The sequence below is a fragment of the Epinephelus fuscoguttatus genome, linkage group LG5 (genome assembly GCF_011397635.1).
Source record: "Epinephelus fuscoguttatus linkage group LG5, E.fuscoguttatus.final_Chr_v1".
Classification (NCBI taxonomy): domain Eukaryota; kingdom Metazoa; phylum Chordata; class Actinopteri; order Perciformes; family Serranidae; genus Epinephelus; species Epinephelus fuscoguttatus.
The window spans coordinates 42050622-42064580 of record NC_064756.1 but is presented as its reverse complement, the minus strand read 5'-3'; the positions used below and the strand labels follow the sequence as shown (position 1 = coordinate 42064580).

Sequence of the window (13959 nt, the reverse complement as noted above, 5' to 3'; positions counted from 1 at the left end):
CAGTGTAATAAGGGAAAGTTTATACTGAAAATATCGGCAAACATTTCATTGCAAACCAATCCGTTCTCATTCAAAAGTTGTCAGTGATTTCTGCATCAGACACCAATGAGAAAAGCCATCCCTTCACCGTGGTATGACATGCCTTCATGCGGCGTCAGTTTTTATTGCCACTAGATGGGATCAGTTTAAAGCGCTACCAGAAAACATGAGGAGCTGGAAAGTCCCAATAGGGCAGGCAGGTGTGGTAGTGGATGGGTTCAGCACACACTGGAATTTCAACCAGGAATACAGTGTTTGCTTCCTGGATGAATGTAAAGCCAAAGCATAATGTTTTTTTTTTTTCTAAACCTAACCACATGCTTTGTTGTACAAGGAAATACACGTAAATACAAGGTGTTTTACCAACATATTTTCAAATACACTCTATGGGCCCTATTTAGATGGTCTAAACTAGACTATCGCAGGGCTGACACATAGAGACAAACAACCATTCACGCTCACATTCACACCTACGGACAACTAACTTCTAACTTCCCGGGTTAAAATAAAATAAATTGAATAATCTACAATTTGTTGACAGCGTTTCTCTCGTGCGCGCGCTCTCTCTTTCTCTCTCGCAGTCTCACTCTGTTTCTTTTCTTTTGGCGTTTCTAAGATGACAGATGCTGAATATATACTCCCTATCTGATGCTGTGGCTGTTTGTGGTTGGCTGAGAGGGATGTGAACTCATTAGTTTGCAGCTGTGTTAATCAAATCAGGTTGGGTTTCCATTACGCCTGCCAAACGTGCCAAACAGTGCCAATCCCCTTTGATCTGACATCAGATGTGACGGGACAGTCGATATAGAGATACATTTATCGTCTCCTCAGCTGTCAAACGCTCACTCTTTCCAGTTGGTAGGTCCGCCATCTAACTAGCTCTCTGCCGTGCGCTCCAATCGCGCCTTGTTTAAAGGGAATGAGAGGTGACACTCTGATTGGCTTATTGAATGACAGGCCCAAAACACACCCATGACTAATTCACAGAGTAAGTCCAACCCTTTTAGACTCTCCGCCATGGCGCACAGTCTGAAAACGCGCTGTCTAACTAGCAAGTGACTGGGACACGCCCATGCACTGCACGCCTGGCACTTTGTGTTTGAGACCATCTAAATAGGGCCCTATGTATCCAACAAGCAGAAACTGGAAGTGTATTTTGAAAAGCCACACTGCATGTAAAAGGTGTAGAATAATACAGCGTCCCAGAATGTCAACAACACCCAGGATACCGAGCCCATCATGAATATGCGCCAAAAGTCCACTGAAAAAGCGGCCTCATGAAGAGTTGGGAGTGAGAATATATCATGCAAGCATGCAATTCATTTTCGCTTCATTTATCGTGAATTAAGACTATGATGCAGTTAAATGCTCAGACAGCTTGTCATTTGACCTTAGCTTAGTTTATTTTGTTACAAATGAAGCTTCCTAACTGTATGCTGCATATATGATTAAAACAGTCCTCTAAATCTATCCAAAAATAGATTCCAAAAATCTTTTATTTAAATATTTGAATTTTAATTCTTACAAACTATACAATAATACAATTGAGCAACTGAACTGGTACAGACAAGGGCGATTCTAGGATCAGAGGTTTAGGGGTGCTGAGCACCCAGAGAGCTGCCCGGCCAGGCAAGATAAATTTCACTGTTTTGTACATTTTAACTCAATTTCATTCCCACATTTGTGAAATAAAAGTACAACACTTTTTGGGAAAGTCTGTGACTAAACCATCAAATCTGATAAAGGTTATTTAAATGCTGAGCCACAGCAAAAGAGGAATGGATTGGAATCATAAAAGAAACATATCATAACCCTAATTTCTGGGGGAAGACAACTCATTTTGATACAGCAGCTCCTCAACATACACATAAACAGTATGTGTGTTTCTGGAGTAAACCAGCCCCCTATAGTGAGTACCAAAAATACCAAAAATGGACAGTGGGCTTATTTTTTGGACTTTTATTTGAAATGCAATGCACAACATGTAACATGAACACATTAACAGTAATTGACTTTTTCAATGTTTGTCTCTGCCTTTTTCCTTCTTGTTTGTATATATATACAGTACAGGCCAAAAGTTTGGACACACCTTCTCATTCAATGCGTTTTCTTTATTTTCATGACTATTTACATTGTAGATTCTCACTGAAGGCATCAAAACTATGAATGAACACATGTGGAGTTATGTACTTAACAAAAAAAGGTGAAATAACTGAAAACATCTTTTATATTCTAGTTTCTTCAAAATAGCCACCCTTTGCTCTGATTACTGCTTTGCACACTCTTGGCATTCTCTCCATGAGCTTCAAGAGGTAGTCACCTGAAATGGTTTTCCAACAGTCTTGAAGGAGTTCCCAGAGGTGTTTAGCACTTGTTGGCCCCTTTGCCTTCACTCTGCGGTCCAGCTCACCCCAAACCATCTCGATTGGGTTCAGGTCCGGTGACTGTGGAGGCCAGGTCATCTGCCGCAGCACTCCATCACTCTCCTTCTTGGTCAAATAGCCCTTACACAGCCTGGAGGTGTGTTTGGGGTCATTGTCCTGTTGAAAAATAAATGATCGTCCAACTAAACGCAAACCGGATGGGATGGCATGTTGCTGCAGGATGCTGTGGTAGCCATGCTGGTTCAGTGTGCCTTCAATTTTGAATAAATCCCCAACAGTGTCACCAGCAAAACACCCCCACACCATCACACCTCCTCCTCCATGCTTCACAGTGGGAACCAGGCATGTGGAATCCATCCGTTCACCTTTTCTGTGTCTCACAAAGACACGGCGGTTGGAACCAAAGATCTCAAATTTGGACTCATCAGACCAAAGCACAGATTTCCACTGGTCTAATGTCCATTCCTTGTGTTTCTTGGCCCAAACAAATCTCTTCTGCTTGTTGCCTCTCCTTAGCAGTGGTTTCCTAGCAGCTATTTGACCATGAAGGCCTGATTCGCACAGTCTCCTCTTAACAGTTGTTCTAGAGATGGGTCTGCTGCTAGAACTCTGTGTGGCATTCATCTGGTCTCTGATCTGAGCTGCTGTTAACTTGCGATTTCTGAGGCTGCTGACTCGGATGAACTTATCCTCAGAAGCAGAGGTGACTCTTGGTCTTCCTTTCCTGGGTCGGTCCTCATGTGTGCCAGTTTCGTTGTAGCGCTTGATGGTTTTTGCGACTCCACTTGGGGACACATTTAAAGTTTTTGCAATTTTCCGGACTGACTGACCTTCATTTCTTAAAGTAATGATGGCCACTCGTTTTTCTTTAGTTAGCTGATTGGTTCTTGCCATAATATGAATTTTAACAGTTGTCCAATAGGGCTGTCGGCTGTGTATTAACCTGACTTCTGCACAACACAACTGATGGTCCCAACCCCATTGATAAAGCAAGAAATTCCACTAATTAACCCTGATAAGGCACACCTGTGAAGTGGAAACCATTTCAGGTGACTACCTCTTGAAGCTCATGGAGAGAATGCCAAGAGTGTGCAAAGCAGTAATCAGAGCAAAGGGTGGCTATTTTGAAGAAACTAGAATATAAAACATGTTTTCAGTTATTTCAGCTTTTTTGTTAAGTACATAACTCCACATGTGTTCATTCATAGTTTTGATGCCTTCAGTGAGAATCTACAATGTAAATAGTCATGAAAATAAAGAAAACGCATTGAATGAGAAGGTGTGTCCAAACTTTTGGCCTGTACTGTATGTCAGACCACCATGTTTAATTATTCATCTTTACAGATAAATAGTTACAGTTACAGTTATGTTGCAGCTGAATATGACAGCAGAAACAAGTTTCCCAAATTCACTTATAGGCAATTGTAATCAATTGTAATCAACATCACGCTGATTCGGTCTATACGTATGGGCAGTGGATGTGAATAGCCTGCTGTACAACACTGCATGATAACTCACCTTATTGTTGTTTAGATATTTAAACCTAAACCAAGGTGGTGGACTGAAAGACTGTCCCGAGATACCAATCCACAAACACTGACATTCCTAGAGCCATACAGTTCCATAAGCATGGCTAAAAATCCTAATTTGGTCCATGGGGAGGAACCTTGGTTGAGGGAGAGGGAAAAGCAGCAGCCATCGTGGCTGATAGACTGAAACTGATGGCATGAAACATTATAGGTAGCTCCCTTCAAATCTTAATGACTCCTCAGTGGAATTTGATGGGTGCAGGAGAGAGGGGGAAAAAATGTTTTTTTGTTTTTTTTTTGTCAGAACAAAAGCCCCATTTCTAAATTACTCACTAGATAATCAAAAGACTTTTTTGAACTTTCATTGCTGCCTTAATTGCAGTTTTTGCAATAAACACATTATTGGGTACATTTAAATGCATCCATAAAAGTACCTCTCTTTATTTATTTTGTCTTTTATATTTGTTGTTTTTACAGCCATTTAATGGAGGCTCTTAGTAGATTCCACCAGTAAATCTTAAAGCTGCTTTATACTTTTTGCTTTTGCTTGGGAATAAAAGAATCAAGGACAGTCTTTGGGGAACAATTTAACTTCCATCTTCTACCAGTGTAACCTTGTGCATTGGAATCTATATGATTTATTTTATAGTAAGTTTCATCTAATAGCTAGGGTGAAATATCACTTAGCTTCTCTTATCTTTTGCCCTCACATTTGTCTCAGCATTCACTATCAGATAAACGGCTCTTCCCTGGTCCATGAGGACCACTTGGAAATACAATCAGTGTAATCTGCTTAGGCCCCTGCTTCACTGCCGCAAATGGGATTAAGTCCAAAGGGAGCAACGGACCTCATTATGGCCATTAACAGGACATAATGCTGTTCAGCTAGTCTCTAAGAGATTGGATGTTTCCTCTGTTATCCTGACAAACCATTCCAACCCTAGTGAGCAGCCTCATTCAGAGGATTCATTCAGCTGTTTCTAACTGCTACTCAAGTGTTTTTCTTCTGTCGTCTTTCTTCTTCTTCTTTCTGCACAATCTCAAAAGAATGTGTGCATTCAGAGCTATGGCACATTTCTGGAATTCATAAATTTATCTTAAAGATTACATTCATACATACATTCAAATTCTAAAATGTAACCATTGTGTCCAGGACGTGAATTAGCATTTCCTAGGATAGTGAAGGCATGATCCGCCCTACTCTGACATACTCTGCCTCTGACTGGCTCACCCTGACATTATTACAGTAACCCTAACAAAACCCACGCCTCTTGCCTAAGCCTAACCAACCCAAGCAACAAAGGCAACACGTACTAGCCATTCAGAGTATTACAAATGATTAGAATCCATCTTCATCGCAGGTAATAAAAACTTTTACATCAGTTCCTCCAAACGCCTGCTGTAAACCAGACCAGATCTTTATGGACACTTTAATTAACAGAGCCCTAATGTCTACTTTAATACTTTAAGGTTGGATTTGGAGTGCAAAAAAATCCACTACTTGACAACATCCGCATCCTGTGTTCACGTAACACATTTTATATCTCATCCTAACGTCTTTCAGTCGCCTTCACTGTTGTTTAACTAAAATATAAGTTTAGTAACTTTAGATTGAATATCTAGGATTGTTTTGCATATGTTGTGAAAAATTTCCCTGAAACATGTATAGCTTTTTTTTCTGTAGCTCACAGGAAACTGGGGCCTTGAGATAAATCTTATGACTAACCAAATGTTTCCAAATGCAAGTTGATAATCTGGTCTCTTAGCCAAATCATTTATGGAGATGCTAACTCATTTGGCAAGCATAGCTTCTCATTTGCTTTTTGGGTATAAGCAAAGTCCTTTTTACTGAAAATGTCTTTGTACCACAGCCTTTGCAGCAGGCCACTGCTACGAACCCTTTGTGAAGTACGGTAACCTGACCAGTAGCGACAACACTTGGGCAGTGGGAACTGTGGTGGAGTTTGCCTGTGACCCTGGCTACACTCTGGAACAGGGATCTGTTACCATTGAATGCATGGACCCCAACAATCCACAGTGGAACGAGACCGAGCCTGCATGCAGAGGTCTGTATGTCTGTATATTGCTGAAAAGAAGTCACCCATCTGCATTTAATGCATCCTGTTTTTATTCATGTAAATTTTATTATTATTATTTTTTAATTAAGCGATTCACGATATGATTCACTTAAAATGATCAGACAATGGGTCATTATCTCACTCAGGGACATATGAGCAGTACTCAGGGCTGTTGTTGCAGGTTGGGTCAAACTTTACTCACAATGGATGTTTGGGTATGTGAACATCAACCTGGTCTCACTCCAAAGTTGGCAAAAACTGGCGCTTGGTCACTGACTTCCGGCACCAGGCACCCAACAAAAAAGCTGCCCTTTCACGTCGGCATGATACGTCGGCGCCCAGCGCTGTCAGGGGGAAATAAGACATCAACGTAAATTAAGGGGGCGGAAATCCAAATAGGTGTCGGCCCTTGCTTGATGATTTTTATTTAAAATGCTCAGCCCTCTTCAGGTACAGGTAAAAATAAGTATGGCAGACATGTCCCCATGTTTGGGATATGGAATCCATGTGGTCCATGTTCAAAGCCTCCATTGTGGAGGCTGCTGCTAGGAGCTGTGGTCAGAAAGTTGTTGGTGCCTGTTGTGGCGGCAACCTTAGAACCTGCTGGTGGACACCCGCTGTGAGGGAGGCTGTCAGGATGAAGAGCAAGGCCTTTCAGATCTGGCTGGCCCAGGGGTCACCTGAAGCAGTAGACAGTTACCAGTTTGCCAGAAGGGCTGCAGCTGTTGTGGTCGCTGAAGCAAAAACCCAGATGTTGGAGGCGTTTGGGGAGGCTATGGAGAAGGACTGAGAGAGAGAGAGAGAGAGTTCACTGAAGTAGTCAAGAAGCTCCCCAGTGGCAAGGCAATGGATGTTGAGATTTGTCCTGAGATGCTGAAGGCTCTGGACATTGTTGGGCTGCCTTGGTTGACGCGTCTTTTCAGTGTTGTGTGGCGATCATTTTCAAAAAAGGGGACTGGAAGGGGTGTTCCAATTATTGGAGTATCACACTGCTCAGCCTCCCTGGAAATGTTTACTCCAGGGTGCTGAAAACGAGGCTCTGACCGATTGTCGAACCTTGGATTCAGAAGGAGCAATGCGGATTCCATCCTGGCTGTGAAACAGTGGACCAGCTCTTTACCCTTGTGAGGCTGCTGGAGAGGTCATGGGAGTTTACCCATCCAGTCTACATGTGTTTTGTGGACTTAGAGAAGGCTTACGACCGTGTCCCTCGGGGAGTCTTGTGGGGGGTACTGCGGGATTACAGGGTACCGGAGTTGCTGCTATGAGCCATCCAGTCCCTGTATGACCAAAGTGAGAGCTGCATCTAAATACTTGGTGTAAAGTCAAACACGTTCTCGGGGGGTGCTGGCCTCTGCCAGGTTTGCCCCTTGTCACCGGTCGTATTTGTGATATTTATGGACAGGATCTCAAGGCACAGCTTGGGGGAGGAAGGGATCCGGTTTGAGGACCTCACAATTACATCTCTGCTTTTTGCAGATGATGTGGTTCTGTTGGCTTCATCACACCGTAACCTCCAGCACACACTGGGGCAACTTGTAGACGAGTGTGAAGCGGGCCATATGTAAGTCAGCATATTCAAATCTGAGGCTATGGTTCTCTGCCAGAAACCGGTGGATTGCCCCCTCCAGGTTGGGAGAGAGTTACTCCCTCAAGCGAGGGAGTTCAAGTTAGCCTGAGCGTCAGACTGAAGCTCCCAGAACCTTCAGTCTGACATTGCCTCCATTGAAGGCGATTTACAAGGGGGAGGGAATTTGATTTTTCCCTAACCAATCAGTAGAGATCAATGACTCACCCAGAATCTGACGTCATTAGTATCCATGTCTCGGGGGTGACGAAAACAAGCGAGCATTGCCCATTTAAAATGTCTCCGTCGTCGTGCACGCCCAGCTGCATCGCCGTTAATCCAGTTTAGCAGCTTCCTTAATTTGGTCCTCCATTAACGCGAGTAGTGGCGAAATACCTCGATAGCATCGTTAATGTGGTCTGTAGGATCTGTAGTGGTCGCCATTGTTGCTATCCTCACCAGTTACCCACTGGCGTACAGCTTGACATCAGCGTGGCGCTGATTGGCTAATCGCTAGACCCGCCCCCACCCCCGGCGTTCATTGGTCCGTCCATTGTTTGGACGGGATAAATCGCAAATTCATTGCAGTATGCCAGAGATGCAAGCCTACTCAGTTGAGTGGGTGGGGTCTATGGTCTGGAACCAGGCTAAGTTCAAGTATCTCGGGGTCTTGTTCATGAGTGAGAGGGAATGGGGCATGAGATAGATCATTGGTTTGGTGCAGTCTCTACAGTGATGCGGGCGCTGCGCCGGACTCGTGGTGGAGAGAGAGCTGAGCAGGAAGGGGCAGCTTTCAATTTACTGGTCTATCTATGTCCCAACCCTCACCTATGGTCATAAGCTCTGGGTAGTGACCAAAAGAATGAGATTGCGGATACATGCGGCCAAAATTAGTTTCCTCTGTGGGGTGGCTGGGCCCAGCCTTAGAGATAGGGTGAGGAGTTCTGACATCTGGAGGGAGCTTTGAGTAGCTGCTGTTCCTTTGCATCAAAAGGGGTCAGCTGAGATGGTTTGGGCATCTGTTTGGGATGGCTCCTGGGCGCCTTCCATTAGAGGTGTTCTGGGGATGTCCCACTGGTAGAGGCCCCAGGGCAGACCCAGAACATGCAAAGGGTCTCATCTGGCCTGGAAGCACCTTGAGGTCCCCCCAGGAGGAGCTGGAAAGCATTGCTGGGGAGAGTGTCTGGGGTGCTTTGCTTGGCCCGCTGCCCCCGCAACCAGAGGGGTGGATGAAAATGGACGGAGGGATGGATTTACTTCAATTGATGAAGAATGTTTGTCTTTTTGGAATTCTCCATTGAAGGTGGTGGCATGCAAGACAAAAATGTTTCTTCACCAGTTCAAGGTAACATATGGTGACTAACGGATATGCAAATGATCATTTTGCAGGTGAAGTATTCCTTTAAACCAGGGGTCTTCAAGGACCCCATAGCTAAAAGAAAGACTAAGCACAGAGCCCCTACTATATACTGTATAAAAGTGAGTTGTATATCGAACTGTGCCAATGGAGATTGTCAGGCAGAGAGCTGTATCAGGCTGAGGCTGCAATCTTGACCTGTATTTTCTTTTCAGGTAGTTTAGGGAGGAAACTTCGCTTTCACAAAAATAAATTGCATTGTTGAATTGTTGAATTTATTTTATGGGTATTTTCAGACATGTTTTAATTTTGGAAACGAAAAAACAAAAAATTATCAAACGAGTTTGGCAGACCCCCTGCTGTCACTTTATAGACCCCCAAGGGGTCCCGGACTCCCTGTTGAGGAACCAGGCTTTAAACTTGTAAGGCACTGAATGCCTGGTTAGATTCACAATCATGTTTTCTAGTTCTTTAATTAGGCACTTTCTGATTTTAATCAAAATGTTGCCAGTTTTATGCTCTATTCGCTTGTGTTTAGATGGCATTCCACATTTTAAAAGTTTTGGCTTCTTTTATTAAATAAAAATAAAATCTGTAGAAAAACATCTATATTTCACAAAGATATTAAAACATGTATTATTTGAGTATCAAAGTTAGGAATTATATCCACAATTTTGCCATCCAGCCATATTGTTGTATGTGTACTGATATAATGAACTGTACCCTCACCATTTCCTTTTTTTGAACTGGGTTGTATGGGGTATTTATCCACTGTAAGTGTATTACATACAGTAGATGTCAGTCAGCATGTCCCCAGTTCTGAGAAGCAGGCTGGAATCTGACATGGAAGATGAACAATGTACTGCTTGTGGAGGGGTCAGCAACAAAATGTATTTTAGCCACCTAAAAAAAGTCCCAACTAAAAAAATCAGTATCAGTTAAAATGTATGCTATATTGAGAGTATTTTCCCTGCTTCACCATAATGTCAGACGGCCTGTTTCAAAGGGAAAGCTGTTAACAACGTCAGTTCCCAATCTGTACTATCATCAAAGCCACCAGACTCCATTGACAAAAAACACTAATTTTGGCTCACTGAACACAGGAGCTTCATGTCTACTGCTTCCCTGATCAGTTAATTTGTGTTACTGTGTGACTTTGGTGAATCCAAACTAATGCCTCCTACAGACTGAGATTTTAGCAATATGTTTAGTGCATGCTACACTGTATGACATGGATCCAATAAACCTGGGTACAACATCATGACATATGCAGACTGTACAATTACAGCGCCTACTGAATCACAGACTACAACATACGATGCAATAGCTTCCCATACTGAGTGCACAAGGACGCTGCACAGGTTATTACTTCTCCAGCTATGAAGCACTTCCATGTCAGACTCAGGCCTGCTTCTCTAAACTGTAGGCTTGGTGACAGCCACCTACTCTTTGTTATATACTGTCTATAAATAAGCACCTCATACAACCCCACTTTAAAAAATTCTGAATGACCCCATTAATATCCATGGTCGTGTATGTGTTTGTTTCAGCTGTGTGTAGTGGCGAGATCACAGACTCAGCTGGAGTGGTGCTGTCTCCTAACTGGCCTGAAGCCTACGATAAAGGCCAGGACTGTATTTGGGGAATCCACGTGGAGGAGGACAAGAGAATCATGGTGGACATTCAAGTGTAAGTATCCACCCTCCACATGTGCAGTTTGATCCGCCTCCTCACCCTTTGCCCTTTGATATGTATGAAACCACATCACTACAAACCCTTCTCTTGGCCTCTTTGAATCTAATCATCACAAAACCCACTTAATCTCCCATGCTCATACGTACACCAGTGCTCAGCTTCAAACAGCACCACAGAAGCAGTTTGCAGATTACAAAGAGCTACCTCCCCATGACTGGTAAAACGCATTAAAAACACAACACGCTGCTAATGAAAGAGCGCTCGGCTTGTGAATGAGATGCGTAAGTGCCACACAGACAAAGGTTAATTAGGTGCAGCAGAGAAAACTAATTATATCAGGGAGGGTTTGTTTGGCAGTCCCCCACCGCCACCACTCGTCTCACTCCACCCCCCGCTCCTGTAATGGCTGCTGTGTGGAGTGGAGGGTGCAAGTGTACAGCATGGGAGTGTGTGTTTTCTGTGATTGCAGTGCCAAGGTGAAGACACAGAACAACACACCCTGCCGTGTCAGAGCCTGATAAGTCAGTCAGCCGTAGAAAATCATTTGCCATTTGCAAGCAAATTAAGGAGGGCTCATTTGCATAGGTTACATCTGAGCTCAGTTTTTTTTCTCTTTTTGTTTCCCTCTCTCTGAACAGCACCTGTGCTCTTGTTGTACTTTAAGAAGCATTGATTAATGGCTTCCCCAGGTTTTTGAAAGGAAGTCTGTCAACATAAGTAATTGCTGCTGTTCATTTAGCAGAGCAGCTGATTTCAGTAGAAGTGAAGGTATCCTGTGAAAACATTTAGACAATACAACAGCCTAAAAACATGTACATATAGAACCAAATTAAAAAAGATTACATGTGCTGTCATCCTTTTACCTGCATATATTTGTTACCATTTTTATTTCAAACCCACAACTTTAAGCATTTGTACTGCCATGACATAGTAGTATATAATAAATGAGTAAAAGTATATGAACATGATCAAATGAACCCTTTCACATCCTTACATTGACCTTCAACCCTATCACCAGACAGAGAACTGATACTGGTCAACTCTGTAAAACCCTGGATCATGTTCATTGACAACAACTTTAAACTGTAGTTTATTTTCAGCTGCATTACAAGCAAACTTAAATTCAACATTCTGTAAAATTCCCCTAAATTCACTTGAAACGCCTATCCAAGACATACCCAAAGTAAATTGACAGCTATTCTTGTTCCATTTTTAGTACATGGACATGCATGATCTTATTTGAAGGGTAACAGTCTGGAGTTTTTTCCCCAGTAGTCAGAGGCTCTGTAAGTGCTTCTGTCACTGAGCTATAAAAGTTTCAACACACCAAAATATATATATATATATATATATATATATATATATATATATATATATATATATATATGTGTGTGTGTGTGTGTGTGTGTGTGTGTGTATGTTTCTTAAGATGGTGTAGTGAACTAGATCTGGGGCTTATTAGCTGGAAAACACAATGGGGCCATATCATGAAATCTCACATATAAACATAGATAAAGCAGATAACAATATCACCAGGTTTTGTCCAAGCGCTTAAAAAAGAGACTAAAATAATAAGTTGAATGTCTGATTTTGAGTGAAAAAACACAGACAGAAATGTCTATTTAAGAGCTCACTGAATGTAAACATTCCTTGAAAACCTAAATAGACAAGAAAGACTGTTTTTTCCCTTAAGACAGGAACTATTTGTTTATCATTTATGTATATATAGTCTATAATGCCAAGAAAGAGTTGAAACCTCCTCTGGAGGTGAGGAGTGTCATTGACTACAAGACCCATGAGCCATCGAGCCGATCGCTGTTTATTTATTGGCTATGAGGCCAAATGAAGTATGAGAGGCACTTCCTCCAGGCCCTTGTTGCCTATTAAAGCCTAGACTGACAGTATGGTAGCTCCCATTCCCTCAAGTGAGGTACCAATGAAAAGGTCAGGAGTTCAGTGAGAAACATCCACATGCAGAGCCGGAGAGCCACCATTTCAGATGTGTGCATGTGCATACCGGACCCTTAGTTTTTTGTTGTATGGATGGAGATCTCTAAATTTATATTTTATCGTTGTTGTAAAAATAACGTTAGCTTTGTGTTCGCAATTGCTTGCTTAAAGTGGAAGTATTTTAGTTTTCCACTTGCTAGTACACTAGCTCATTAGCTTACGCTGTCTGCCTATCAACTCCTTAATCGTGGATCATAGCAGAATATAGCAACTTTAACCACTGTTCATTTCAGGAGGACCGCAACAAGGAAATGTGTTTTTTGTTTACATTATCAAATAGACAATTAATCACTGATACTTGGATCAACCGATGGCAACGTTTTTAATCAACATTTTGAAGTGTAAATAGACAAATTTTCAGCTAACTAAGCTAGCATGCTAGCTATGCTAGCTAATGCTGGCAGCCAGAAACAACTATGATTCATTGTCTGTTAATTGTCTGATAATTTAAACAAAGAACACGCTTTCTTGCAATGGTCCTTCTAAAATGAGCAGTGGTTGAAGTTACTATATTCCATTATGATTGGGGAGTTGATAATCAGATACTAGCTAGTGCTAGCAAAGCTAGCTAGTTGAAATGTTGACAACTCCCACTACTGTAAAGTGACTAACTGAATTAAAAACTAATACATGGGATTATGAGCCTCTAATTGGCAACATAACAAGATGATTGACAAGTGTACGTCTAAAACAGGGGCTCTGGGACTCACACATGCACACATCTAAAATGGTAGCTCTCTGGCTCTGCAGGTGTATGATACTGAGTTCAGTCACCATTTTGACACAGAGGAGTCTGCGTATTCACATGCAAATGTTAAAAATTGTGGATAGTATGTAGAGAAATATGGAGAAGTTGTCTTTGTGTGCATTTGCATGCTGAAGAATATTGTATGTACTGAAACAGAGACAACAGCACCCAAATGCTAAAAACTGAGAGATCCCACAGGTATGTTTCTCAGGAAATGAGACCAGACCAGATTTCCCTGGAAATACCAGGATGTCATTTCCTGTAATTTTTAGACTTTCAGGTGTACCAACCACTAACAGGCCACCACATAAACTGAATACCTTGGTTGCCAATTATAAGAAAAGCAAGCTACCTAAAACCTTGGTGAGCTTAAATGTCCCCCTGAAATGTTGTCACTCAACTGGCTGGTTGCCAGGCCTAGCATCCTCTTTCTTTGTCACCAACCCTGCACTGAGCTCAGCATTAGTTTCACTTAATTTAAACAACAAACAGAGGCAGAGAGAAACTACATTTTCAGGTATGAGGGTTCATTCTTTATCATCATTCATTGTC

General features: G+C 42.2%; 1 protein-coding gene across 4 annotated transcripts in view; it reads left to right on the top strand.

The window, feature by feature from the left end:
• The window catches only part of LOC125889077 (seizure protein 6 homolog), a 469538-nt gene that overhangs the window by 370727 nt on the left and 84852 nt on the right, over positions 1–13959 (top strand). For all 4 annotated transcript variants that reach the window (XR_007449397.1, XM_049576748.1, XM_049576749.1 and 1 more), the window contains 2 exons: positions 5824–6018; positions 10505–10643. Coding sequence is in view for 3 of the 4 variants with exons in the window: in XM_049576748.1 (XP_049432705.1) it covers positions 5824–6018; positions 10505–10643 (334 nt within the window). In the remaining variant the exon portion in view is untranslated. The remainder of the gene's footprint in view (positions 1–5823; positions 6019–10504; positions 10644–13959) is intronic.